Source organism: Juglans microcarpa x Juglans regia, chromosome 3S (assembly GCF_004785595.1).
Source record: "Juglans microcarpa x Juglans regia isolate MS1-56 chromosome 3S, Jm3101_v1.0, whole genome shotgun sequence".
Classification (NCBI taxonomy): domain Eukaryota; kingdom Viridiplantae; phylum Streptophyta; class Magnoliopsida; order Fagales; family Juglandaceae; genus Juglans; species Juglans microcarpa x Juglans regia.
The window spans coordinates 16,577,151-16,604,412 of NC_054599.1; the positions used below are offsets into that span (position 1 = coordinate 16,577,151).

Genomic DNA, 27,262 nt, shown 5'->3' on the forward strand with positions numbered 1-27,262 from the left:
ATGGAAGATCAAGATGTCTCGCGACCAAAACCAAAAATCATACGGCGACCTGCATGTATTACTTCTTGTGTACGTACCTATTTCAGCAACGTCTAAATCCCCATTCTATATTTCTATGTTGTTGTTCTGAGATAATAGAAAAAACGTTTTGAATAAAAAAAAAAAAAACTTCATGTGATCTTATCCTTTATAAAAGTAGGAACAAGAACAGATCACACAGAACAAGTTAGTGGTGCTGGTATGAATGGTGGATCCCCCAATCAGATCACGCAGATCACCCATGTGGTGTGGTAGTTTTGTCTTTTGACCCGAATGGTTCTTATATTGTAATTTTGAGCTTTTTACTTTCTAAATTTTTAACTTTGATAATTTTAGTTCTTCCATTAGTATATTCTTAAAAATTTGTTAAATTTTCCCATTAGCATCAAGAACTAAGTATAACGTATAAAAATTAAAAAAACTTAAAACTAAAAAATCATTAAAAAACAAAAAAAAAATATAGGTGACCCAAACATACCTCTGTCTAGGACGTTGGACGACCCAAGCACCACTTTGGTCATTGCCAAAGTGCCAACACCTGGTCACTGGGTGATCGAGGTTAGGGCTGATCAAATATCTAAAAATTCGACTCTAAATCCGACTCTGTTCCGACTCCGACAAAACGGAGCCGAAGTCGGATTATTTTTAATTTTTCAGACAGACTCGGAGTCAAAGTCGAAGGTGTCGCTGGACCGACTTTGACTTCGACTCTAAATCGACTCTGATATTGTACATATGCTATAAATTATGTATTTATCTATATATTTATCATATATACTGGTACAGTTATATAGTTATATAACTAAAACTTATATAGTTAAATTCAATAATATACTAGTATAAACTAATTATTATAAAATAATATACTTACACTATAATATAAATGGACTAATGATAGTTTAGTATATGTAAATATCACAATATTAATACCATATATAATCAAGTATAGAAATAAGTTAGACACTAATATTTAAATTAGTATAATAAGTTAATAACATATATACTAATTCAATAAAGTATAATAACATGTAATTAGACACTAAAAATTCTAGTATATAATTAAGTTAGAAATAATTTAGACATTAATATAATAATATGTAATACTAATGTATAATAACATGTAGTTTTTTTTTTTGTAATCAATAATACTTCACCTTTCATATATCAGTAAAACAGTCATTACAACATTTGTCATGTAAAACCACTGAATAAAACCCCTCGGGGCCATCTTCTATCCAAACCAACTCCTCACTAGAGTTAACAGCAACTTGTGCAAGAAAATGAGCTACTCTATTCCCTTCTCTATGTGTGTTTTAGAATCCAATTTGGATGCATACAAAAAATCTTTGTAATATCTTCTATAATCTGTCCATGCCATTCCAAGCATTCTTCTCTATTATTAACAGCTTTAATCACTTCCAATGAATCCCCTTCAAATATAGCCTTATGTATATTAAGTTCTACACATAAGCATAGAGCCCTCCATAAAGCAGCAACTTCAACAACCACAACAGATTGAACATAATCTATTGGCAAACACAAAGACACCTGTACATTCCCCTCTTTATCTCTAATGACCACTCCAGCTCCCATCCTTCTTTGGTCTGCTTTGAAAGCAGCATCCCAGTTTACTTTTACAAAGCCATTTCCTGAGGCTTCCCATTTAACCAACCTTCTTCCTACTGCAGCAATTTCAGCTCTTTCTACCCCCTTTTGTTGTGCTTGTTGAAATTCATTGAGACTTGATTTTGCTTGCTGGAAAATCATCCCAGGACTACTAAAATTTCCTTAAAAAATCCACCTATTCCTACTGAGCCATATATGTCACATTACAGATACCACCAATTCCACCATTTCCAAAGGTAATTCAGCTAATAGTTTCTTCCATACTGCAACCAAATCCATCTCAGATGACTTCCACTTCTGCACTGGACTCTCTTTCTCAGCCCAAACATCCATAGCTGCAGGGTAGCTCCACAAGGCATGACAAACAGTTTCATCCTCCCTCAGGCAGATAGGGCATATTGGCTTCTCCACCACCTTCCTCCTGTATAGATTCTTTTTGGTGGAAGGCAATTAGAAAGAGCTTTCCAAACAAAATTTTTAACCACACCCGAGGTGTTAAGCTGCCACAGTTCTTTCCTCCCCTCTTTAACTTTTCTTACATCAGAAGACTCCCATTTCCAGTCCTTCTTTCTGTTTAAGTCAAGGTGATAGACACTTCTAACACTAAAGCAACCATTCTTCGAGTAGGCCCAAATTCTTTTATCCTCCAAACCAGTATAGCTTAGAGGAATATTGCATATTACTTCAGCTTCTTCTTTAGTAAATGTAGCCTTAACTGTCTCAACATCCCACCTCCCACCATTTCCAATTAACTCTGCCACCTTGGCTTCATCATTCAGATGCTTAATAGGAGACTGCACTCGATGAGAAGGCTTACTAGGCAACCATTTATCACCCCAAACTTTGATACTCAATCCATTGTCCACTCTCCATACAAGACCTTCCTTCAGTAGTTTCAGAGATCCCCATATGCTCCTCCAAATCATAGATGGTCCATACCCCAGATTAGAACTCAACACATCATAATTCTTATAATATTTTGCCTTCAAAACCATAGCAGCAATAGAATCTGGCTTGGTAACAAGTCTCCAACATTCCTTAGCTAAAAGAGCAGTAGAAGCTTTCCAACTCTCTAAAGCCAAGTCCCCCAACCATCTTTGCACAACTTAACTTCTCACAACTAGCCCTTTTTCTCATTATTTTTATAACCCCACCAAAATCTAGCCATAATACCAGATATCTCCTTGCACAACCTCTTAGGAAACCTGAATACACTCATATGGTAGGTAGGTATGGACTCAATCACAGCTTTGAGAAGTACTTCTTTGCCAGCAGGGGAAAGGAATTGATTTTCCAATTATTAACCTTATGCCAAACCCTATCCTTAATTCCTCTGAATGTGTCATAATAGGCCCTACCAATCATAGTAGGCAGCCCCAAATATTTTTCATAGCTGCTTTGTACCCTTGCCCCAAGATCATTCACAATCCTTTCCTTTTCTTCCTGTCTAACTCGAGAGCTAAACATCATTGTGGTTTTTTGTAAATTCATACACTGGCCAGAAGCTTCTTCCTATACCCGTAGGATCTCCTTCACCTTCATCCACTTATGCCACTTGGCTCTTGCAAAAATAATACAATCATCAGCAAAGAGGAGGTGAGAAACCCTTATACTTCCTCTTGCAACAGCCATGCCTCTCGTCTCACCCTTAGCCTCAGCTGCATTAATGAGACTACTTAGCCCCTCAGCACACAACAAAAACAGATAGGGGGAGATTGGATCCCCTTGCCTAATGCCTCGTGAAGGGTATATAACATCACCTGGTCTTCAATTCACCAACACAGCATATGATACAATGGTTATACACTCCATAATCAGCCTAATCCATCTCTACCTAAACCCCATTCTCTGCATGACAGCCTTCAAAAAATTCCATTCAACCCTATCATATGCCTTTGAGATATCCATTTTCAGTGCCATGCTTCCTCCTTTACCCTTAGATCTGGTCTTCATAGAATGCAAAGTTTCATAAGCTACAATAATATTATCTAGAATCAACGTACCAGGAATGAATGCACTTTGATTTTTAGCAATGATCTTATCTAGCACCAACTTGAGTCTATTTGCAAGGGTCTTCGAAATTAGCTTGTACAACACATTGCACAAGCTAATAGGTCTAAAATCACCCCCTTCTTAGGCTCAGATACTTTTGTTATAAGGGCCACATAAGTAAAATTGATGGATTTATCAAGCACACCCCCATTCAGGAAGCTCAGCACTGCATCACACACCTTATCCCCTACTGTATGCCAATAGGTTTGATAAAAGCATGCCCCAAACCCATCAGGGCCAGGGACCCATCTGCTTAAGGGTTGTCACAACTTCATCCCTTGTAAAAAGCTTTTCCAACTCCTCATTCATCTGCTCATTGACTCGAACTCTAATTGATTGTACCCCTTTTAACACCTAATCATGTGAAGGAGCTGTTGTTTTATAGACCTCAGTGTAATACTGCCTAAAAGCCTCCACAACCTCTTCATTCCTTACTTTCAATTTTGAGGCAGCATCAACAACTGAAGAGATTTGGTTCTTTTTCCTTCTCTGCTTAACACAAGCATGGAAATACTTAGGTGTCGTTTGGATTCGAAAATGAGTTGAGATGGGATGTGAATAGTAGTGAGATGAATTGTGAATAGTAGTGAGATTTATGAGTTACAGTTGATGAATAGTAATGAATAATAATGAAATGAGTTGAAATGAGTTGAGATGGGTTGCGAATACAAACCGGACCTTAGTGTTTTTATCTCCTAAGGAATACCAATTCCTTTTTGTCCTTTGTCTCCACCTTATATCTTCCTTTTCCAACAACAAACCCACCTCCTTTTGCAAGCTGTGAAGTTCTGTAGAATTATGAGGCCCCTCTCTATCTTGTAGCTCCTTAATTCTACTATTTAGTTGTTCAATGTCATTACATCTTTCACTATCCCTTCTTTTAAAAGTACCTCTTAGTTTACTACCACACTTTCTCAACATATCCAGCACACACACAAGAGGTTCCCTGCCAGCTTGAGAAGTGACATCCCAAACTGTTCTGATTAACCCTTCACATTCCTCCTCCCTTATCCAACTAGCTTCAAACTTAAAAGAAGATTGCCTTTGAGAGAAACACCTCCTTTCCTTCCTAACAGATAACATGATTGGATGATGATCTGAGGTACTAGCTGTGAGCCCTTCAACCTTAACCGTCCCAAACAAATTAATCCATTCCTTGTTAACCACATATCTATTCAACCTTTCCTTAGTAAATGTGTGGTCTGAATGTCTATTGTTCCAAGTGAAGAAATTACCACTCATTCCCACATCCACCAGTTTGTTTGTTTCTAAAGCTTCTCTAAATCCCGAGATCAACTTTTCCTCTCTTCTATTGCCTTCCCATTTCTCATTTTGTGATAGCACCTCATTGAAGTCTCTAGCTACACACCATGCCCCTCCTTCAGGTGGAGACAATTGCTTGAGAAGCTCCCACAACTGCCACCTCTTGCTTGCATCAGGATGACCATAGAACCCAATAAAAAGCCAACTTCCATCACCCCCACCTTTGACAAAGGCATTAATATGCCACTGTGAATAGCTTTTTATTACCACATCATCCTTCATCTCCCAAAACAAAGCCAAACCACCCTTTCTTCCCAAAGGATTAATAGCCAAACACCCTTCCATCCGAATCTCTTTTTTAATTTTTCAACAGCATCAGTTTCTATTAGTGTTTCAATGAGAAACACAATTTTGGGATTATTCTTCTTCAGCAATAGGTAAAGCTCCTGAACTGTCCGAGGGTTCCCAAACCCTCGACAGTTCCAACATATAGTATTCATAATGCTAGGTGGTGCTGCTCAGCAGCCACCACCCCTAGTCTGTCATCACAGACCATAGCATCACTACTTCTCAATTTCTTCCCTTCCATACGCATATCACTTTCTTCCCCCACACACTCATTACCTCTTTTAACTCCAAAATTTGAGCTAGTAGACTTACCTACCTCTGGCCTAGCTCTAGCCCTCCTTTTCCATCTTAAGGTTCTTACATACTTCTGGTTCTGCTCAGCCTCATTGGACTTCAACTTCTCAATCAACAAATTATTCTTCTGCACAGCAATTTGTACCTCAGACATACTTATAGTCGAGTCAATTTTTATTCCATTCACCTCTTGAGCATTAATCTCCCCACATATTGGGGATTGAATCACCTGTTCTTGAGGTTTCAGAACCAGTTCCCGCACTTGAATTAGTTTAGCACACACTTCACTCACCCCCTTCCCCTCCATAACTATCTCCTCCTCCCTTTCTACCCCTAGAGACTCATCTCTCAGATCTTCATTTCCAAGATTAGAATTGACCAATCACCCATCTCCTCCCTTCCACCATTCCCTTTCTGCTCTCCACCCTTCACATGTTTTTTTCTATTTTGAGGTAATGCTCAAAGCCACACAACATACTGACCTACACTTCCTTCACTCTCCTTATACCCCTCTTTTCCATGGACAATTCTTCCACAATTAAAACATAACCTAGGCAACTTTTCATACTGGAAAGGTACCCAGCTCGTCCTTCCATCCACAACAATGGTCCTAACTCGAGCTACAGATCTTCTCAAATCACATTCTACCTTCACACTCAAGCATCTCCCCCAAGCTGAGCCATCTTCCTGTACATCAACCTCCATAACCTTCTCTATCGAACTCCCAATTAGTTCTCCCATCTGTTTATTCATATAACTCAAAGGCAGATTTAACATTTGCACCCACATATGAGCATGATCAAAGTTAAACAGACAAGGTTGCATTCCACCATCAAAATCAAGTAGCACAAATAAGTGATTATCAAATAACCATAGACAGCCATCGAGAACCTTCATCTTCTCACTTCGATTAACAAAAGTAATCCCAAAGCAATTACCTCCAATTTCTTGAAATTCCAGAGGCTTACCAACCTTCCATACTTTTTCCATCATAGATCTAGCAACTTCCCTCCCGATTATACGTTCAGAAATTATCTTCCCTATCAGACTTCTTCTCCCCTTCAGATCCATCGAGCCATGAACACCTTGTCCGACCTCAATCGGACAATCCTCCTCATCAGTCAGCTTCAATTTCCTCCATACTTCCTCAATTTCCTCCATCGCACTGCAATGCTTGCACTCGCAAGCAGAGAAATCCTTCTTTCCTCAGTCGAGGAAGAAGAGTTACCACTTCACCTCAAAGGTTTTCCAGAGCGGGAAAAACCGTGAGAGAAGAGTCATTTCCAATTACCTATTTCATCACTTCTCATCCACTTTTTATAATAACATGTAGTTAGACACTATAGTATAAGTCTTGTATAGAAATAAATTAGACACTAGTATAAAAATAACTAATAAGTCTAGTATAATAATTTAATAAAACAATACTAATTTATTAAAGTATAATAACATGTAATTAGACACTAGAAATAAGTCTAGTCTAGTGTAGAAATAAGTTATAAATAGTTAGACACTAGTATAATATAATAACATGTAATACTATAGTATAATAACATGTAATTAGACATTAAAATTAATATGTAATACTATAGTATGATAACATGTAATTGGACAAAATAAGTCTAGTATAAAAATAAGTTAGATATTAGTCCATCATTAAAAGCCTACAATATTTTTTTTTTTAAATGGCCTCAATATTAAGCTAAAGAAAAGCCCAAAGTTGAAAGCCCAATTCAATTCCACTCTTATTTCTCTCCAACAAGTCGGAATCAGAGTCAGATCGAAGTCTATACAAATCCAACAAGGTCAGAGTCAGAATCGAATAATATTAAACTTTTATCAAACCAATATAACTTTTATAAACTTAAAAAAAAATATATATATATATATATATATATTAAAGAATTACATTCAAACAATGTTTTTAACTTTATCTATTCACTTTCACAATCTAATATAATACTTATTTTAAAATATAGTTTATTCATTTTTTTTTCTAAAATTCAATAAAATAGCTTCACTTAAATCATTTAATTACAATGCACAAGATTTTGAGAAACTTTAGCATCCCAACAAGTCTTCTGGTGCTCAGACCATGTGCCAAGGACACCCAAGCAGTTCATAATTTGGATAGTAAAATGTTCAAAAGTAAAATATAATGACTAATATTTTCGAGAGGCAATTCACAAGTAGAATGTTTTGTATTTAACCCAATTTTGAAAGCATTATGTCTTTTCCTTAATATCATTAATTGGTTATCCCACTCTCTTAGTAATCCCACTCTCTTAGTATTAATTATTAAATGACAATCAATATCAGTCCCTCCATTTGTTTAAAAAAGAAATCATAGAAAATGAGATGTACATAGGTCTCGGCTTTTCAATAATGCAAAAGTTTGGAGTCTCAAATCTTGAAAATTGAAAGTTGAAAAGCAAAAGTCAAGTGTTGTCGTTGATTTCCAAAAGCAAATTAAGGGAGAATGTTAAACGGAATCAAGCCCCAAACCAACCCCACGTTGGGTGGCTATATTTAGTTTTTAGGGCTAGATTGGATGGTCAGGTGAGATGAGATGAGATAGTTTTAGATGAAAATTGAAAGTTGAATAAAATATTATTAAAAAATAATTATACTCACTTATAATTGTTTTCTTGCTTGATTTTTTGCCTATAATTGTCATTCATTGTACCAACAAATTTTCTTTCCCAGTTTCATGTTACATGTTAAATGCTCTTACAGGTCCAGAATCATCCCAGAATGAAGCAAGAATACCCATCAGTTCCTTGTCAATATGTTACTTTCCTTGTTATCATGATTCTTTTACTACTGGAAACAGCAGTACTGGGAGATCCAAGGTCACAAACAGTCAGTATAACGTGTGGCCTCCAACTTGAACACAACAGCACAATCTTTGTTCCAAATTTTATTGCTACAATGGAAAGAATCAGTGAGCAATTGCGAGTTTCAGGCTTTGGAGTAGCAATCACTGGTTTAGGCCCTGATACTAACTTTGGCCTTGCTCAGTGCTATGGGATATCCCATTACTTGACTGTGTATTATGCTATGCTGAGGCTTACACGGTTCTTCCTCAGTGCTTCCCTTACAATGGGGGTCGCATTTACCTTGATGGTTGCTTCATGAGGTCCGAGAATTATAGCTTCTTTAAAGAGTATAAAGGACCTAGTGACAGGGCAGTGTGTGGGAATACGACAAGGAAGAACTCGACATTCGAAGCCTCGGTGAGACAAGCTGTGAGGCATGCTGCTGAGGCTGCACCAAGCAACAAAGGGTATGGAAGGGCACATGTGAATGTGCCTGCGGCAGTGAATGAGTCAGTTTATGTGCTGGCTAATTGTTGGAGGAATCTGAATGCTAGCTCTTGCAGAGCCTGTTTGGATAATGCATCTGCTTCGATGTTGGAATGCTTGCCTTGGTCGGAGGGCCGAGCTCTGAACACCGGCTGCTTTATGCGGTATTCGGACAAAAACTTCCTCAACAAGGAACTAGGAAATGGAAATTCAAGAGGTAAATGAATCATCAAATTATCAAACATGGAGCATAAGGCTAGGGGTCCATACTTGTGGTATCAAGGAAGATAACATCTCTCTTGAACAATTTTTGCTTGATCATGGGTTTATTGTTGTGCAGTTACCACTATAGTGATAGTAGTTTCAGTTGTCAGTTCAGTGATTGTTTTGGTAGTTGTAATAGCAATTGGTGTATATATCAGAAAGCGCAGATATATACAAAAGAAAAGAAGAGGTAAAAATGCTTATCTTGGAACATTGTAGTACTTCTTGCTGATTATTGATCACATTCAAAGTAATTAATCTTTCTGTCTTTCTTTTTCCTTTTTCCGGCTCCATAGGTTCAAATGATGCAGAAAAATTGGTAAAAATTCTTAATGACAGTAGCTTGAATTTCAAGTATTCCATAATAGAGAAGGCTACAAGTGCTTTTGATATTGCCAACAAGCTTGGGCAAGGAGGATTTGGAACAGTTTATAAGGTAGTTTCTCTCCATTCCTACCCCTATACATAATCCTCCACCTCTTTCAATTTCCATATTCCTAGAATTCCAAAAATTATCTTAAAAATAACCAAATCCTCCCTCCATCGCAGGGAATTCTACCAGATGGAAGAGAGATTGCTGTCAAAAGACTTTTCTTCAACAATCGACATAGAGCAGCGGATTTCTACAATGAAGTTAACATTATAAGTAGTGTTGAACACAAGAATCTAGTCAGGTTACTAGGTTGCAGCTGCTCTGGACCTGAAAGCCTTCTTATCTATGAATTCATGCGCAACAAAAGCCTTGATCGTTTCATCTTTGGTAATCACTTAATTCTTACATTTAAGTGCCAAAAATGTAATCCCAACGATGGATCCTAACAATTGTAACTATTTCAATTGTTGCAATTAAAATGACAGATGCAAACAGAGGTAAAGCACTGAACTGGGAGAAGAGACGTGAAATTATTGTAGGGACAGCAGAAGGTTTAGTCTACCTTCATGAGAACTCGAATATCAAAATCATTCACAGAGATATAAAAGCCAGTAACATCTTATTAGATTCGAGACTTCGTGCTAAAATTGCAGATTTTGGGTTGGCTAGGACATTCGAAGAAGATAAGAGCCACATAAGCACTGCCATTGCAGGAACATTGTAAGAATTATATAATTGTTTGAATCATTGAATGGCTTTCAAATGTCAGATTCACGCCTATAATTTGGTAATTAACTAACATTTTAGAACAGTGTAAGAACATGTACTAGTGATTAAAGACAGGTAGGTGATGTGTTTATAGGTTTGTTCACTATGTAGTAGACAGTATAGTGATTTCTTTACATGAATTTTTAGAGGATATATGGCTCCAGAGTACCTAGCCCATGGCCAGTTGACAGAAAAGGCCGATGTGTACAGCTTTGGGGTGCTTGTGTTAGAGATTGTTACGGGTAAGCAGAACAACAGGAGCAAAACCTCAGAATACTCGGACAGCCAAGTCACAGTAGTAAGATTCACAACTTCATCCTTTCAAAGATAGGTGCTATTTTAATGCTTTATAATGAGTACATCTACTTGCAGACCGATATACTGCTGCTAAAATGACAGGAGCAATAGGCTTAAAATTTTGAATTTTGAAGGTTTTTCAATCTGCATTTCAGGATAATCTATTTTGGTATGCATGGATTGTTTTTAGTGTAAAGATTAATAAATTGTTCTCATTTATACCCTTTCTTTGTGGTCAAAATAGACTTGGAAGCATTTTCAATCAGGGACATTTGAGGATTTATATGATTCAAATCTAATGCTTCATAATCACCCCGACAGAAATATTAAGAATGAGATCTTGAGAGTGGTGCACATTGGACTTCTGTGCACCCAAGAGAATCCTTCATTGAGACCAGCAATGTCAAAGGCTTTGCAGATGCTAACAAAGAAGGAGGAGCACCTTCCTGCACCAACAAATCCACCCTTTGCAGATGAAACAACCATGGAACTGAATGACACGTGTGAAGACTCATTTTACACCCTCAAAGCAGGAATGTCTGATTCGATTGCTACGGTCTCCCAGAGTTCATTCCGTCCCAGGTGACCATATTGCTGCCATCTTAGGACAGTTGTTTCTGCCATTGGTGACATTTTAGGGAGAATGAATGGTTTCTTGGAGAACCCAGGTGCTTGCAAGTTCTCTACTCAACTGAAAGAAACCACAGGTCACAGGTTACAAACATGGCCTCAGCTTCTGGTTGCAAGTTCTCTACTCTTCCAAATTTGCGTGGTCGATGTTGTAAATTTTTGTTATTTATTAACATCTCAACTCGTCAAATACAGGATATGGCAGTCAAAATCACACAATTAGCAGTTTTCTTGTATTATTTGAGTATAAACTTCATAAATGGAAATCAACATTACAATATCTTCTCCAGTTATGTTAAAAATCTAATGAAGCAACTGAAACTCCAAAGAAAGAAACAATGTGAGCAGGAAAAAAAAAAAAAATTAGTCAGTGTATGGCAATATCGTGAAATAGCAATAAAAATTTCAAGCAACTCTTTTGTATTGATCCATTCTAGATACAAAGTATAGTAATCAAACAAGAATGATAACAAATTCACTGCATTTCATTCTTTCCAGAGAGAACGAGAGATTATACTCAGAAGACCTGGTTTTAGGACCCTAAACATCTCCTGCATGGCTCTGTACTTATCTACCACATTTCGTAGCCCATAACCCATTGTAATAGCATCCAAATAGCCATCTGGAAATGGCAAATCCAGGGCATCGCCTTCATCCCAACTATAACAAACACATTATATTAGTGCATCGTAGCATTCATTAGTTTTGCCTCTAATTAAAAACTAATAAATGGGGAGGCAGTTACAGTGGACTTTAAGAACAATTAAGAGAGAATAGCACACACTTTTTCCGAATACATGGTTTTGAGAACCACTTTATATTCTTGATCAGTGTATCACATGCAATATAATGATTAGTGCTAGACTTACCAATGCTCACTCGATATTCTTGTAGCAGGTTTTCCGGGACATGTTTTGCCGAAGTGAAGCAACAAGTGGATTTTCGGGTGGCTGAGTGTTTGGGTTTGCGGAAGATATTTCTGGGATTGAAATCTCGTTAGAGGAATGGTCTCCTAATACTATATAGAGAAATGAATATTGCAAGAGATTTTAATGGAAACTTTTAACACTTTTATTGATTCGTCAATGGTTCTATCTAAGGAAATATACAAGCATTATGACCAGGATATTTATCAATTACAGAGCATCAATTTACAGAAGCATATGGCATGATTAATTGCTGTTGGCATGATTTTCCGTTGGGCTTCAATTTACACAGAATATTCACGGAGATATTAGCCATTATTCCTGCTGTGTGTCAACTATCCTAATAGAGAAAACCTTGTATTAAAAAACACAAGGGTAGACTCACTTGAACCGTCAAAAACGTCGTCGCTAGTCTTCCTATGTATTACCTTAATTACGCGCTTCTTCTTCTTTGTTTAGCTACCACTTGAAAACATTCAACCACCGAAGCCAAAAGCTCGTTTCACCCGCCACCGGAATCTGAGACGTTTCAGCGACTATGATGCCCAGAAAACGGTGAGTTACTCCGATCTGGCAATTCTAGACTCCCAGCTTCTCTATATTGCAAACTTTTGATAACATCTGGCGGGAATTATACTCTGCTAGTTGGATAATGGAATAGTTTTGTTGATCCGGAATCCGGATCATGCTTTTGCTCTGTCCTTTTTCCGGCGCTTAATTTTTGTTTCTGCATCATTTGCAGCTGATCATAGAAGATCAAGATGTCTCGCAACCAAAACCAAAGATCATAGGACGTGCATGTATTACTTCTTGTGTAAGTGTTTCAGCAACGTCTAAATCCCCATTCTATATTTCTATGTTGTTCTTCTGAGATATAGAAAAAACGTTTCAAAAAAAAAAAAGAAAAAGAAAAACTGCATGTGTTGATGTTGTGTTTAGCGGGCCTGGACAATTCCGTGCAGACAGTGTTCAAGCAATCACCTACACAGTAACAAAGGGAGGACCTCGGGGTCTGTTGATCCTCAAATACTTCAGTTAGTTATGATATAGAAGATGAAGATGAGAGTATAAGATATCCTACCTGTAGCATATCGTACCTGTTTGCTACAGGTAGTGTTTATATACTTGCCGACCTGGTCTCCACGGTAGTGGAGCGTTGTATAGTAGGAGATAATATATTCAAGTTGTCTACTCGCAGAGCTATCTTTGTGCTATCAGTCCGCCGAGCTATGAAGTGCTCAGGATCCCTGTGTGCTGCTTAGGCCTTGGGTCACATTGAATGAGGCACACCTTTCGCTCTGGGTCGTATTGAATGCAGCGTGTTTTCTGCCCTGTGCCGTATTGAATGCAGCATGTTTTCTGTCCTGGGCTCCTCCTATCTCATTAATGCTTGGTGTGAATCGATGCATGTTTTCCCATTTGGCATTGAATGCAATATTCCTTCTTCCTTAAGCCTCTTCTGTTCTTGACTTGTTTCCTAATGTAAGCATGGTCCGACCCGGGTATCATACCCAAGTTTTGACCCAAGTGCCACTGTTTGACCCAGGCCAGACCTTGTATCTGGGCTCTAACCTGGGACTTGCCTTTAACTCGACCCAGCCCAAACCCTGTATCTGAGCTCTAACCTGGGCCTTGCCTTCAACCCAACCCAAGGGATTTACTCCCTTCACAGTACCTCGCAAATTTTTAGCACACTTGTAGGTTGGAAATTATAAAAAGTCTTTTCTTTTCTCTCTTTTCTTTTTTTTGCTAGGCGAGTCCCTATGAAGATTCATATAGAAGGTGAACAGGTTTGCATGTACTTATCTGTTCATTTTTCCCAGATTTAATGGGATGCAAACCGATCTTTGCTATTAGTGAATATGATTAATCATTAACTCTATCCTCATTAATTGATGCTGCTTCCTGGTCGATGTATCCCTTCGTACTTCATGTCGTCGTTTCAGACACCTAGCTGTTCCATCACACTATTTTTATTCATTTCCTCATCCTTTTTATCCTCTTTGCCATTTCTATCTCGACTCCATCCTCGTTTTCTTGGATTTCAAAAAATTCTAAGCTCTTCGCCTACTTTCACCATGACTAAGCGAGGTGATAATAAAGCCTATTTCAGTTACATTGCTGGGAAGCGATGGACGTCGGCCATGACCAATAATGACCTCTGTTCATTCTGCTGACGGTACCCTATCCCTCCTGAAACCGTTCTAGAAATCCCTAGTTCTCGCATTCCAATGGTAGATGTGGATGGCCTAGCGACAAGGGTGGCTCTATATCCCCACATGTTTTCCAATGAACTATGCTTGCCATTCTGCCGTTCGGTGCGTGATATCTTGGACTTCCTGCAACTAGCCCCGGCACAACTTAACTCCAATGCTTGGCTTTTCATAATGGCTAGTTGCATTGCCTTTCGAATTGCTCTGGGTGATTCAGAAGATTACCCCGATTTGACTGCTCAGGAGTTTCTATCGGTGTACCGTATCAATCGTCTTGGTGGGAACGTTTGCAGTTTCCAATCCCAATCCTCTAAGAAAAGTTTCACTACTATGTAAAGGCGTTACTCTTCAGTAAAAGAATGACACTGACGATTCTTTTTTGTATCTGGCTTAGATTGGGAGTTTCTGGAAGTTGAGCGGGAATATAAGGAGTTTCCTGTCCCTCTCCATCAAGTTATTAGAGCGAGAAGATGGGGTAAGGTTCCAACTTTCGAATCCCTCTCTATCAAGTTATTGGAGAGAGAAGAATTCAAGGTTCCTTCTATAATGTCCTAGGCAGCGGCTCATCCAACACTTTTTGAGTCTGATTCATTACTAATCGATGAAAACATTCAACGTTACATTGTACTTCCCATTGCTCGCATGTGCTAGGTCGGGAGTTCTTAATGGTTCCCTTCTCTCCTCCGAGGGAGAAGTGCGGCGCAACCTTTCCACCTAAAGGTAACCACGCAAAGCGGTCTCAAATAGAGGAAGGTGTTTATGTACCTATTCAATCTGTGTCTACCCAAGGTGTCCTTGTGAAACCTTTGCATTCTCCTCTGCCTAGTGTTCCTTATAAAGAGAATAAGAGTTCCCACTGAGCAGCTCCAAAGATCAGTTCCCACCGAGCTGCTCTAGAGAGCAGTTCTCACCGAGCTGCTGCTAAGAGCAGCTCGATGAGTAGTTCTCACTAAGTCGCTCCTAAAAACAGCTCTCATCGAGCTGCTCCAGAGAGCAGTTCTCACCGAGCAACTCTTGAGAGAAGTTCCTTTCCTTCTCGCAAAGTCCCGTAAACAACCCATCGATAGGTAATTTCTTGAGATTTTTAAGACCCTTTTTCCTTTTCGTTGCGCTTGTTAAGTAAAAGATAATAAAATTTTGTCTTGTTTTTCAGGCTTTGCTAAGGGAGATGAGGCTGATATTGCTATTGCCTTTCTCTTCTCCTCAACGTTTGATCACCCGGCTTCTTGAGGTTCCGGTCCAATGACGGGAGTTTTTACCTCCTTTGAGGAGGTACTTAGTCAGGAGGGGGTTTCACGGCACGAGCTGCCAGTTTATGAGCCAACTCCTTTTGAGGAAAGGCTCACCGAGGTTGAAGCTTCCATCGGAAAGTGCTTAGCTAACACCCTTGTTTCGCCTCTGGAACTCTCAGGTCCGACTCCCCCAAGTTTTCCTATTGTTCCCATTTCGACGGTTTTTGTCACCCCTTTTGTTTCGCCCTCGAGAACGGCTATGGAGGTTACACCTATTGGAGACAAGGAGCTAATTCCTTCTAAGATTGTGGAACTATGTTCCGAGGAGGTTATGGAACCAATTTCTTCTAAAGTTATGATCTCTTCATCAATGTTGGAACCGACTCTTCCCCTTGCTTCTGAATTGGACATCCCGACGTCTACTGGGATGAGTCCTTTTCCATCTCCCGAGTTGATCCCCTCAATGGTTCTAGAAGTTATTCCTTCGCCTCCAGTCTTTCAAGTATTTGTTTCTTGCATCTTTGCTCAAACCTTCTTTCCCTCCTTTTTTATTTTTTTTTTCTTATTTGTGCCTCATGCTGAGCTATTCATTCATTCCAGGAATCCTCAATCCCTCAAGCCGAGACTACTCTTTCGTACCATGAAGAAGTTATTCTAGTGGAGGATAGTTCTCCATCTGCTTCTCCTTTATCTGGAAACGGTCCTCCCTGTTCTAGGGCTTCTTAGGGTGAGAGTTCGGCTCGGGCTGAGGAATAGTCAAGCTCTCTGTCTGTGCTCCCTCAGGCTCCCAAGTAGAAGTTCCCATTCAATGCGAGGAGGGGTGTCACTGGATGCCACGTCTTGAGGAGGAAGATACCGCAATGCTGAGCACCTTGCTCAGTATTGCGTGGGGAAGATACCGCACTGTTGAGCATCCTGTTTCAGCCTAGACAAAACTAGATCTACTGGGCACCCCCATTCTTGAGGGAGATATCTCGCTACTGATCATTCTGCTTCTGACTGGACAAAACTTTTCTTTTTGTTCCTTGTAATCTTGTTTGTAAGATTCCTTATTCTTTCTTTTTGTTCCTTGTAATCCTGTACAGATAATAAAATGACTTTATTATACACTTTTGTATACATGTATGTAAGACTCCGTGCTGTATTCCATTTTTGTCATCCTTCCTTTTGCTTCCTTTGTGGCCATTCAAGGTGTAACCCGCGAAGGCCGACAAGTCCAATCTACAAACTAGCTTGTATTCCAACTAGCTCTTGTGGGGTGGCAGAGCCCAAGAGCCCTGCTCCTTAGCCAATGCATCGCAGGCCACAACCTTACACGAAGCTTGACAAGTCATCGGGCTTTCGTTCCGAATAGCTATCATTAGGGCAAAGCTAATGGCTCTAGACCTTAGTTAATACCTAGTGGCCAATCTAAAAATTGGGCTTGTACCCTACGAAGGCCGTAAAGACCAATTTAGGGATTGACTTGTATTCTGACTGGTTCTTGTGGGTTGGTAGCGCCCAAAGGCCATGCTCCCTAACCAATGCATCGCAGGCAGTAACCTTGCACGAAACTCGACAAGTCATGGGACTTGCGTTCTAAATAGCTATTATCAGGGCAGACTTTATTGTCCTTGTCCTTAGCTAATACTTCGTGGCCAATCTAGAGACTGGGCTTTTTTTATTAGAAATTTTTGTAGGATTTCCATATTCTCCGTGCTGCATTCCATTTTTGTCATCCTTCATTTTTCTTCCTTTGTGGCCAGTAGAGCGACTGGGTTTGTACACCGCGAAGGCCGGCAAGTCGAATCTAGGGACTGACTTGTATTTCGAATGGCCATTATGGGTTTGCAGAGCCCAAGAGCCCTGCTCCCTAGCCAATGCATAACAGACAACAACCTTGCACAAAGCTCGACAAGTCATTGGACTTAGGTTCCAAATAGCTATTATCAAGGCAGAGCTAATGGCACTGGTCCTTAGCTAATACTTCATGGCCAATCTAGAGATTAGGCTTGTACCTCGCGAAGGCCAGTAAGTCCAATCTTGGGACTGGCTTGTATTCCGACTGGCTCTCGTGGGTTGGTAGAGCCCAACGGCCCTGCTCCCTAGCCAATGCTTCGGAGGCAGTAACCTTACACGAAGCTCAACAATTCATTGGGCTTGCTTTCTAAATAGCTATTATAAGGGCAGAGCTCATGGCCCTAATCCTTAGCTAATACTAAGTGGCTAATCTAGAGACTGGGCTTGTACTCCTCAAAAGCCGACAAGTCCAATCTAGGGACTGGTTTGTATTACGACTAGCTCTTGTGGGTTGGTTGAGCCCAAGGGCACTGCTCCCTAGCCAATGCATCTCAGGAAGCAACCTTGAAAGATGCTCGACAAGTCATGGAACTTACGTTCCGAATAGCTATTATCAAGGCAGAACTCATGGCTCTGGTCCTTAACTAATACTTCGTGGCCAATCTTGAGACTAGGGTTTTACCACTCGAAAGACGAAAGTCCAATCCAGGGACTGGCTTGTATTCTGACTTGCTCTTATGGGTTGGCAGAGCCCAAGGGCCCCGCTCCATAGCCAATGCATCGAAGGCAGTAACCTTGCACGAAGCACGACAAGTCATGGGACTTGCGTTCTGAATAGCTATTATCAGGGCAGAGCTCATGGCTCTAGTCCATAGCTAAAACTTTATGGCCAATCTTGAGATTGTGCTCATACCCCGCGAAGGCCAGCAAGTCTAATCAGGAACTGGATTCTATTCGGACTGGCTCTTGCAGGTTGGCTGGGCTTGAGGGCCCTGCTCCTTAGACAATGCATCGCAGACAATAACCTTGCACAAAGCTCGACAAGTCATGGGACTTGCGTTCTGAATAGCTATTATCAGGGCAGAGCTCATGGCCCTGGTCCTTAGCTAATACTTAATGGAAAATCTAGAGATTGGGATTGTTTGATTTGAAATTTTTTGTAGGATTTCCGTATTCTCCGTGCTGCATTTCATTTTTGCCATCCTACCTTTTTCTCCACTTGTGGCCAATCAAGCAATTAAGCTTGTGCACCGTAAAGGCCGGTTAGTCCAATCTAGGGACTGGCTTACATTCCGACTAGCTCTTCTGGGTTGACAGAGCCCAAGGGCCCTGCTTTCTAGCCAATGCATCGCAAACAGCAACCTGGCATGAAGGTCAACAAGTCATGGGACTTGCGATCCGAATAGCTACTGCCAGGGTAAAGCTCATGGCTCTGGTCCTTAGCTAATACTTTCTGGCCAATCTAGAGATTGGGCTAGTACCTCGTGAAGGATAGCCAGTCCAATTTAGGGACTAGCTTGTACTTCGACAGGCTCTTGTGGGTTGGTAGAGCTGAAGGGCCCTGCTCCCTAACCAATGCACCGCAGGCCGCAACCTTGCATGAAGCACAACAAGTCATGGGACTTGCATTCTGAATAGCTTTTGTTTGGGTAGAGCTCATGGCTCTGGTCCTTAGCTAATACTTCGTGCCCAATCTAGACTAGGCTTGTATCCCACGAAAGCCAGCAAGTCCAATCTAGGGACTTGCCTGTATCCCGACTGGCATTTGTGGGTTGGGAGAACCCAAGTGCAATGCTCCCTAGCCATTGCAACGCAGCCAGCAACCTTACATGAAGCTCGACAAGTCATGGGACTTGCGTTATGAATAGCTATTATCATGGCAGAGCTCATGGCTCTGGTCCTTTGCTAATACTTCGTGACCAATCTAAAAATTGGGCTTGTTTGATCTGAAATTTTTTGTAGGATTTTCGTATTCTCTATGCTGCATTCCATTTTTGTCATCCTTTCTTTTTCTTCTTTTGTGGCCAGTAGAGCAACTAGGTTTGTACCCCACGAATGCCGACAAGTCGAGTCTAGGGACAAGCTTGTATTCCGACTAGCTGTTGTGGATTGGCAGAGCCCAAGGGCCTCCCTAGGCAATGCACCACAGCCGCATCCTTGCACAAAGCTCGACAAGTCATTGGACTTGAGTTCCGAATAGCTATTATCAGGGCAGAGCTCATGGCACTGGTCCTTAGCTAATACTTCATGGCCAATCTAGAGACTGGGTTTGTACCCCGTGAAGGCCAGCAAGTCCAATCTAGGGATTTGCATGTATCCCAACTGGCTCTTGTGGGTTTGGAGAGCCCAAGTGCAATGCTCCCTAGCCAATGCAACACATCCAGCAACCTTGCACAAAACTCGACAAGTCATGGGACTTGCGTTCTGAATAACTACTATTAGGGCAGAGCTCATGGCCCTGGTCCTTAGCTAATACTTCATGGACAATCAAGAGACTGGAATTGTTTGATTAGAAATTTTTTGTAGGATTTCCGTATTCTCCGTGTTGCATTTCATTTTTGCCATCCTACCCTTTTCTTCATTTGAGGCCAGTCAAGCAACTGGGTTTGTACCCCACAAAGGCCGGTTAGTCCAATCTAGGAACTAGCTTGTATTTCGACTAGCTATTGTGGGTTGGCAGAGCCCAAGGGTCCTGCTCCTTAGCTAATGCATCGCAGATAACAACCTTGCACAAAGCTCGACAACTCATGGGACTTGCGTTCTGAATAGCTATTATCAAGACAGAGCTAATGGCTCTTGTCCTTAGCTAATTCTTCGTAGACAATCTAAAGACTAGGCTTGTACCCAGCGAAGGCCGGTAAGTCCAATCCAGGAACTGGCTTGTATTCTGACTGGCTCTTGTGGGTTGGCAGAGCCCGAAGGCCCTGCACCCTTGCCAATGCATCATAAGCAGCAACCTCGCACGAAGCTCGACTAGTCACGGGGCATGTGTTCCGAATAGCTATTATAAGGACAGAGCTCATGGCCCAGGTCTTTAGCCAATACTTCGTGGCCAATCTAGAGACTGAGCTTATTTGATTTAAACTTTTTGTTGGATTTTCGTATTCTTAGTGCTGCATTCCATTTTTGCCATCCTTCCTTTTTCTTCCTTTATGGCCACTCAAGGGATTGGGTTTCTACCCCACGAAGGCCGGCAAGTCCAATCTAGGGACTGGTTTGTATTCCAACTAGCTCTTGTGGGTTGGTAGAGCCCAAAGGTCCTGCTCCATAGCCAACGCATTGCAGGCAACAACCCTGCACGAAGCTCGGCAAGTCATAGGACTTGTGTTTCGAATAGCTACTTTCAGGGCAAAGCTAATAGATCTGGTCCTTAGCCAAGGCCCTTGGCTTGTACCCCGCGAAGGCCGGCAAGTCTAATCTATGGACTAGCTTGTTTTGCAACTTGCTCTTGTGGGATGACACCGCCCAAGGGCCCTGCTCCCTAACCAACGCACCGCATGCCACAACCTTGTACGAAGCTCGACAAGTCATGTGACTTGCGTTCCGAATGGCTATTGTCAGGGCAGAGCTCATGGCTCTGGTCCTTAACTAATACTTTGTGGCCAATCTAGAGACTAGGCTTTATCCCGTAAAGGCTAGCAAGTCCAATCTAGGGACTAGACTGTATCCAGACTGGCTCTTGTGGGTTGGGAGAGCCCAAAGGCACTGCTCCCTAGCCAATGCTTCGCAAGCAAGAACCTTGCCGGAAGCTCGACAAGTCATGGGTTTTGCATTTCGAATAGCTATTATTAGGGTAAATTTCATGACCCTGGTCCTTAGCTAATACTTCGTGGCCAATCTAGAGACTAGGCGAGTTTGATTTGAAAGTTTTTGTAGGATTTCTGTATTCTCTGTGCTGCATTCCATTTTTTCCATCCTACCTTTTTCTTCCTTTGTGGCCAGTCAAGCAACTGGGTTTGTACCCCGCAAAGGCCGATAACTCCAATCTAGGGACAAGCTTGTATTTCAACTGACTATTGTGGGTTGGCAGAGCCCAAGGGCCCTCCTCCCTAGCCAATGCATCGTAGACAGGAACTTTGCACAAAGCTCGACAAGTCATGGTACTTGCGTTCCGAATTGCTATTATTAGGGCAGAGCTAATGGCTCTTGTCCTTAGCTAATACTTCGTGGCCTATCTAAAGACTAAGATTGTACCCCGTGAAAGCCGGTAAGTCCAATCTAGGGACTGGTTTGTATTCCGACTAGCTCTTGCAGGTTGGCAGATCCCATGGGCTTTGCTCCCTAGCCAATGCATCGCAGGCAACAATCTTGCACGAACCTCGACAAATCATGGGGCTTGCATTCTGAATAGCTATTATTAGGGCAAAGCTCATGGCCCGGGTCCTTAGCTAATAGTTCATGGCCAATCTAGAGACTGGGCTTGTTTGATTTAAACTTTTTGTAGGATTTCCATATTCTTAGTGCTGCATTCCATTTTTGCCATCTTTCCTTTTTCTTCCTTTATGGTCAGTCAAGGGACTGGGTTTGTACCCCACGAAGGCCGGCAAGTCCAATCTATGGACTGGCTTGTAATCCAGCTGGCTCTTATGGGTTGGCAGAGTCCAAAGGTCTTGGTCATTAGCCAATGCATCGCAGGCAGAGACCTGCACACCGCTCGACAAGTCATGGGACTTGCGTTCCAAATTGCTATTATCAGGGCAGAGCTAACAGCTCTGGTCCTTAACTAATACTTAGTGGCCAATCTAGAGATAGAGCCTGTGCCTCGCAAAGGGCGGCAAGTCCAATCTAGGGACTAGCTTTTTTCCCGACTGGCTCTTGTGTGTTGGCAGAGCCCATGGGCCTTGCTCCCTAACCAATGCACCGCAGGCTGCAACCTTGCACAAAGCTCGACAAGTCATGTGACTTTCGTTTTGAAAGGCTATTGTCTGGGTAGAGCTCATGGCTTTGGTCCTTAGCTAATACTTCGTGGCTACTCTAGAGACTGGGCTTCTACCCCGCGAAGGCCAACAAGTCCAATCTAGGGACTGGCCTGTATCCCGACTGGCTCTTGTGGGTTGGGAGTGCCCAAGAGCATTGCTCCGTAGCCAATGCATCGCAAGCAGCAACCTTGCACGAAGCTCGACAAGTCATGGGACTTGCTTTCTGAATAGCTATTATCAAGGCTGAGCTCATGGCCCTAGGCTTTAGTTAATACATCGTGGATAATCTAGAGACTGGGATTGTTTGACTTGAAATTTTTTGTAGGATTTCCGTATTCTCCGTGCTGCATTCCATTTTTGCCATCCTACCTTTTTCTTCATTTATGGCCAGTCAAGCAACTGAGTTTGTACCCCGCGAAGGCCGGTTAGTCTAATCTAAGGACTTGCTTGCATTCCGACTAGCTCTTCTCGGTTGGTAGAGCCCAAGGGCCCTGCTCTCTAGCCAATACATAGCAAACTGCAACCTTGCACGAAGCTCGACAAGTCATGGGACTTGCGTTCTGAATGGCTATTGTCTGGGCAGAGCTCATGGCTTTGGTCCTTAGCTAATACTTATGGCTACTCTAGAGACTGGGCTTGTACCCCGCGAATGCCAACAAGTCCAATCTAGGGACTGGCATGTATCCCGACTGTCTCTTGTGGGTTGGGAGTGCCCAAGGGCACTGCTCCGTAGCCAATGCATCGCAAGCAGCAACCTTGCCCGAAGCTCGACAAGTCATGGGACTTGCGTTCTGAATAACTATTATTAGGGAAAAGCTCATGGCCTTGGTCCTTAGCTAATACTTCTTGACCAATCTAAAGACTGGACTTGTCTGATTTGAAATTTTTGTAGGATTTTCGTATTCTCCGTGCTGCACTCCATTTTTGCCATCCTTCCTTTTTCTTCCTTTATGGCCAGTCAAGCGACTGGGTTTGTACCCCGCGAAGGCTGGCAAGCCTAATCTAGGGACTGACTTGTATTCCAATTGGCTCTTGTGGGTTGGCAGAGCCCAAAGGTCCTGCTTTTTAGCCAATGCATTGCATGCAGCAACCCTACACGAACCTTGACAAGTCATGGGACTTGCATTTCGAATAGCTATTATTAGGGTAGAGCTAATGGCTCTAGTCCTTTCCTAATACTTAGTGACCAATCTAGAAACTGGGTTTGTACCCCGCGAAGGCCGGCAAGTCCAATCTAGGAACTTGCTTGTATTGCGACTGGCTCTTGTGGATTTGAAGAGCCTAAGGGCCCTGCTCCTTAACCAATGCACCAGGCCGCAACCTTGCATGAATCTCGACAAGTCATGGGACTTGCATTCCGAATAGCTATTGTCTGGGCAGAGCTCAGGGCTCTGGTCCTTAGTTAAAACTTTGTGACTAATCTAGAGACTGGGCTTATACCCAGCGAAGGCCTGCAAGTCCAATCTTGGGACTGGTCTGTATCTCAACTGGCTCTTGTGTGTTGCGAGAGCCTAATCATACTGCTCCTAGCCAATGCATCGCAGGCAGCAACCCTGCAAGAAGCACGACAAGTCATGGGACTTGCATTCCAAATAGCTATTATCAGGGCAGAGCTAGTGGCTCTTGTCCTTAGCTACTACTTCATGGCAATCTTGAGACAAGGCTTGTAACTCGCGAAAGCCAGTAAGTCCAATCTAGGGACTAGCTTGTATCCCGATCAGCTCTTGTGGGTTAGGAGAGCCCAAGGGCACTACTCCCTACCAATGTCTCACAGGCAGCAACCTGGCATAAAGATTGGCAAGTCGTGAGACTTGCGTTCCGAATAGCTATTATCAAGGTAAAGCTAATGGCTCTGGTCCTTAGCTAATACTTAGTGGCCAATCTAGAGACTAGGATTGTACCCCACGAAGGTCAGTAAGTCCAGTCTAGGTACAAGCTTGTATTCCAACTGGCTCTTGTGGGTTTGCAGAGCCCAAGGGCCTTGCTCCTAACCAATGCACCGCAGGCCGCAACCGTGCACGAAGCTCGACAAGTCATGGGACCTGCGTTACGAATAGATATTGTCTGGGCAAAGCTCATGGCTCTGGAACTTAGTTAATACTTCATGGCTAGTAAAGCGACTGGGTTTGTACCCTACAATGGATGGTAAGTCCAATCTAGGGACTGGCTTGTATTCCGACTGGCTATTATTTTTTGAAAGAGCCCAAGGGTCTTATTCCCTACCCAATGCATCGCAGACAGCAAACTTGCACAAAGCTCGACAAGTCATGACACATGCGTTCCGAATAGCTATTGTCCGGACAGAGCTCATGGCTCTGGTCCTTAGCTAATACTTTGTGGTCAATCTACAGACTGGGTTTGTTTGATTTGAATTTTTTTGTTGGATTTCTGTATTCTCCATGCCGCATTCCATTTTTGCCATCCTTCCTTTTTTTTTTCCTTTGTGGCCAGTCAAGCGACTAGGTTTGTACACCGTGAATGCCGACAAGTCCAATTTAGGGACTGACTTGTATTCTGACTGGCTAATGTAGGTTGGCAAAACTCAAGGGCCATACTCCCTAGCCAATGCATCGCAGACAGTAACCTTGCACAAAGCTCGACAAGTCATGAGACTTGCTTTCTGAATAGCTATTATCAGGGCAGAGCTAATGGCTCTAGACCTTAGCTAATACTTACTGACCAATCTAGAGACTGGGCTTGAACCCTGCGAAAGCAGGCAAGCCCAATCTAGGGACTGGCTTATATCTGGACCTGCTCTAGTGGGTTGGCAGAGCTCAAGGGCACTACACCCTAGCCAATGCATCACAGGCAGCAACCTTGCAAGATGCTCAACAAGTCATTGGGCTATTATAAGGGCAGAGCTTATGGCCCTGGTCCTTAGCTAGTACCTAGTGGCCAATCTAGAGAATGGGCTTGTACTCCTCAAAGGCCGACAAGTCCAATCTAGGGACTAGCTTGTATTCTGACTAGCTCTTGTGGGTTGGCAGAGCCCAGAGGCCCTGCTCCCTAGCCAATACATCACAGGCATCAACCTTGCAAGATGCTCGACAAGTCATGGGAGTTAAGTTCCGAACAGTTATTATTAGGGCAGAGATCATGGCTCTAGTCCTTAGCTAATACTTTGTGGCCAATCTTTAGACTGTGCTCATACCCCTCGAAGGCTGACAAGTCCAATTCAAGGACTGGCTTGTACTCTAACTTGCTCTTAAGGGTTGGTAGAGCCCAAGGGCCTTGCTCCCTAGCCAATGCATCGCAGATAGCATCCTTACACAAAGCTCGACAAGTCATGGGACTTGCATTCCGAATAGCTATTATCAGGACAGAGCTAATGGCTCTTGTCCTTAGCTAATACTTGGTGGTCAATCTAGAGACTGGGCTTGTACCCCGCGAAGGTCGTCAAGTCCAATTTGGGACAAGTTTGTATTCTGACTGGCTCTTGTGGGTTTGCAAAGCCCAAGGGCCCTGCTCCTAACCAATACACTGCAGGCCGCAATCGTGCACGAAACTCGACAAGTCATGGGACTTGCATTCCAAATAGCTATTGTCTGGGTAGAGCTCATGGCTCTGGTCCTTAGCTAATACTTCATGGCCAATAAAGCGACTGGGTTTGTACCCCACGAAGGGCGATAAGTTCAATCTAAGGATTGGCTTGTATTCTGACTGGTTATTGTTGGTTGGCAAAGCCCAAGGGCCCTGTTCCCTACCCAATGCAACGCAGACAGCAAACTGTTGAGTATTTGGAGTCTGGTCCACAGCGCTCGAGCGGAGCGTCTAGCCGTTCGAGCGAATACAAGTCAGAGAGCTTCGCTCAAAGATAGCTCGACAGACCGCTCAAGCAAAGGCAAGTCAGAGAGCTTCGCTCGACACCGCTCGACACACAGCTCAAGCGGAGGGAAGTCAGAGAGCTTTGCTTGAGGAACCGCTCGACACATGGCTTGAACAGTTGCGGGAAACAGGTTGGCTCGATGCGAGCTCGACACGCCGCTCAAGCGAACATTACTAATTCTGCTGAATTTAGGGTTTCCGTCGCACAACATATATAAATGATATTTTTATGTCTTGTACTGTATCAGAGTGAACAATAGCCGTTCTACACACATTGTATTGTGATTCCTTAAGTAATACAAATCCTTTGTAACTCCTGTGGACGTAGGCAATTTATCGAACCACTTAAATACTGTGTCGTGTGCAATTGCTTGTTTTTCCCGTGTTTGAATTTACTTTATTGTCATCGTTTTTCACAACACAAACCTGCAGAAAGCTCGACAAGTCATGGCACATGCATTCTGAATAGCTATTGTCAGGGCATAGCTCATGGCTCTGGTCCTTAGCTAATACTTTGTGGCCAATCTACAGACTGGGTTTGTTTGATTTGAATTTTTTTTGTTGGATTTCCATATTCTCCGTGCTACATTCCATTTTTGTCATCCTTCCTTTTTCTTCCTTTATGGCCAGTCAAGCGACTGGGTTTGCACCCCGCGAATGCCAGCAAGTCCAATCTAGGGACTGACTTGTATTCCGACTGGCTAATGTGGGTTCGCAGAGCCCAAGGGCCCTACTCCCCAGCCAATGCATCGCACACAGTAACCTTGCACAAAGCTCGGCTAGACCAATCATGGGACTTGCGTTCTGAATAGCTATTATCTGGGCAGAGCAAATGGCTCTGGACCTTAACTAATACTTAGTGGTCAATCTAGAGACTGGGCTTGAACCCTGCAAAGGCAAGCAAGTCCAATCTAGAGACTGACTTGTATTTCAACTGACTCTAGTGGGTTGGCAAAGCCCAAGGGCCCTGCTCCCTAACCAATGCAATCCAGGCACCAACCTTGCACAAAACTCGACAAGTCGTGGGACTTGCGTTCCGTATAACTAGTATTAGGGCAGAGCTCATGGCCCTAGTCCTTAGCTAATACTTATTGGCCAATCTAGAGACT

The 27,262-nt window shown here is 42.3% G+C and overlaps 4 protein-coding genes across 4 annotated transcripts in view; 2 read left to right on the forward strand and 2 right to left on the reverse strand.

Moving 5' to 3' along the window:
* Positions 1–1,341: 1,341 nt before the first annotated feature.
* LOC121258730 lies at positions 1,342–5,325 on the reverse strand. The gene is made up of 7 exons (XM_041160271.1): positions 4,483–5,325; positions 4,105–4,206; positions 3,500–3,750; positions 3,184–3,430; positions 2,205–2,648; positions 1,879–2,097; positions 1,342–1,794 (listed from the first exon to the last, which is right to left on the reverse strand). Exons 1-7 carry the CDS (start codon positions 5,323–5,325, stop codon positions 1,342–1,344), a joined length of 2,559 nt encoding a protein of 852 aa, XP_041016205.1.
* A 756-nt stretch (positions 5,326–6,081) lies between these two features.
* On the reverse strand, positions 6,082–6,783 carry LOC121258731. The gene has a single exon (XM_041160272.1). It carries the CDS (start codon positions 6,781–6,783, stop codon positions 6,082–6,084), a length of 702 nt encoding a protein of 233 aa, XP_041016206.1.
* A 1,973-nt stretch (positions 6,784–8,756) lies between these two features.
* On the forward strand, positions 8,757–13,447 carry LOC121258732 (cysteine-rich receptor-like protein kinase 2). Its single transcript, XM_041160273.1, has 11 exons — positions 8,757–9,144; positions 9,268–9,381; positions 9,488–9,627; positions 9,741–9,951; positions 10,050–10,284; positions 10,480–10,630; positions 10,874–11,211; positions 11,268–11,343; positions 12,645–12,740; positions 12,928–12,985; positions 13,296–13,447. Exons 1-11 carry the CDS (start codon positions 8,757–8,759, stop codon positions 13,445–13,447), a joined length of 1,959 nt encoding a protein of 652 aa, XP_041016207.1.
* The window catches only part of LOC121258617 (cysteine-rich receptor-like protein kinase 2), a 30,647-nt gene continuing 15,921 nt past the window's right edge, over positions 12,537–27,262 (forward strand). Inside the window, exon 1 of the mRNA XM_041160169.1 lies at positions 12,537–12,740. The gene's annotated coding sequence lies outside the window, so the exon portion shown is untranslated. The remainder of the gene's footprint in view (positions 12,741–27,262) is intronic.

What these genes read in the sequence shown, in the direction of transcription:
- LOC121258730 (XM_041160271.1), bottom strand. Translation starts at nt 5,325, where the DNA reads ATGGAAGGGTGTTTGGCTATTAATCCTTTGGGAAGAAAGGGTGGTTTG. An exon ending in GGAAATGGGAGTCTTCTGAT is followed by an intron (nt 2,098 to 2,204) that starts GTAAGAAAAGTT and finishes TCCACCAAAAAG; the next exon opens with AATCTATACAGGAGGAAGGT. An exon ending in TGGAAATGGTGGAATTGGTG is followed by an intron (nt 1,795 to 1,878) that starts GTATCTGTAATG and finishes ATGATTTTCCAG; the next exon opens with CAAGCAAAATCAAGTCTCAA.
- LOC121258731 (XM_041160272.1), bottom strand. Translation starts at nt 6,783, where the DNA reads ATGGAGGAAATTGAGGAAGTATGGAGGAAATTGAAGCTGACTGATGAG.
- LOC121258732 (XM_041160273.1), top strand. Translation starts at nt 8,757, where the DNA reads ATGAGGTCCGAGAATTATAGCTTCTTTAAAGAGTATAAAGGACCTAGT. An exon ending in AAAGAAACCACAGGTCACAG is followed by an intron (nt 11,344 to 12,644) that starts GTTACAAACATG and finishes TTCTTTGTTTAG; the next exon opens with CTACCACTTGAAAACATTCA. An exon ending in ACTATGATGCCCAGAAAACG is followed by an intron (nt 12,741 to 12,927) that starts GTGAGTTACTCC and finishes CATCATTTGCAG; the next exon opens with CTGATCATAGAAGATCAAGA.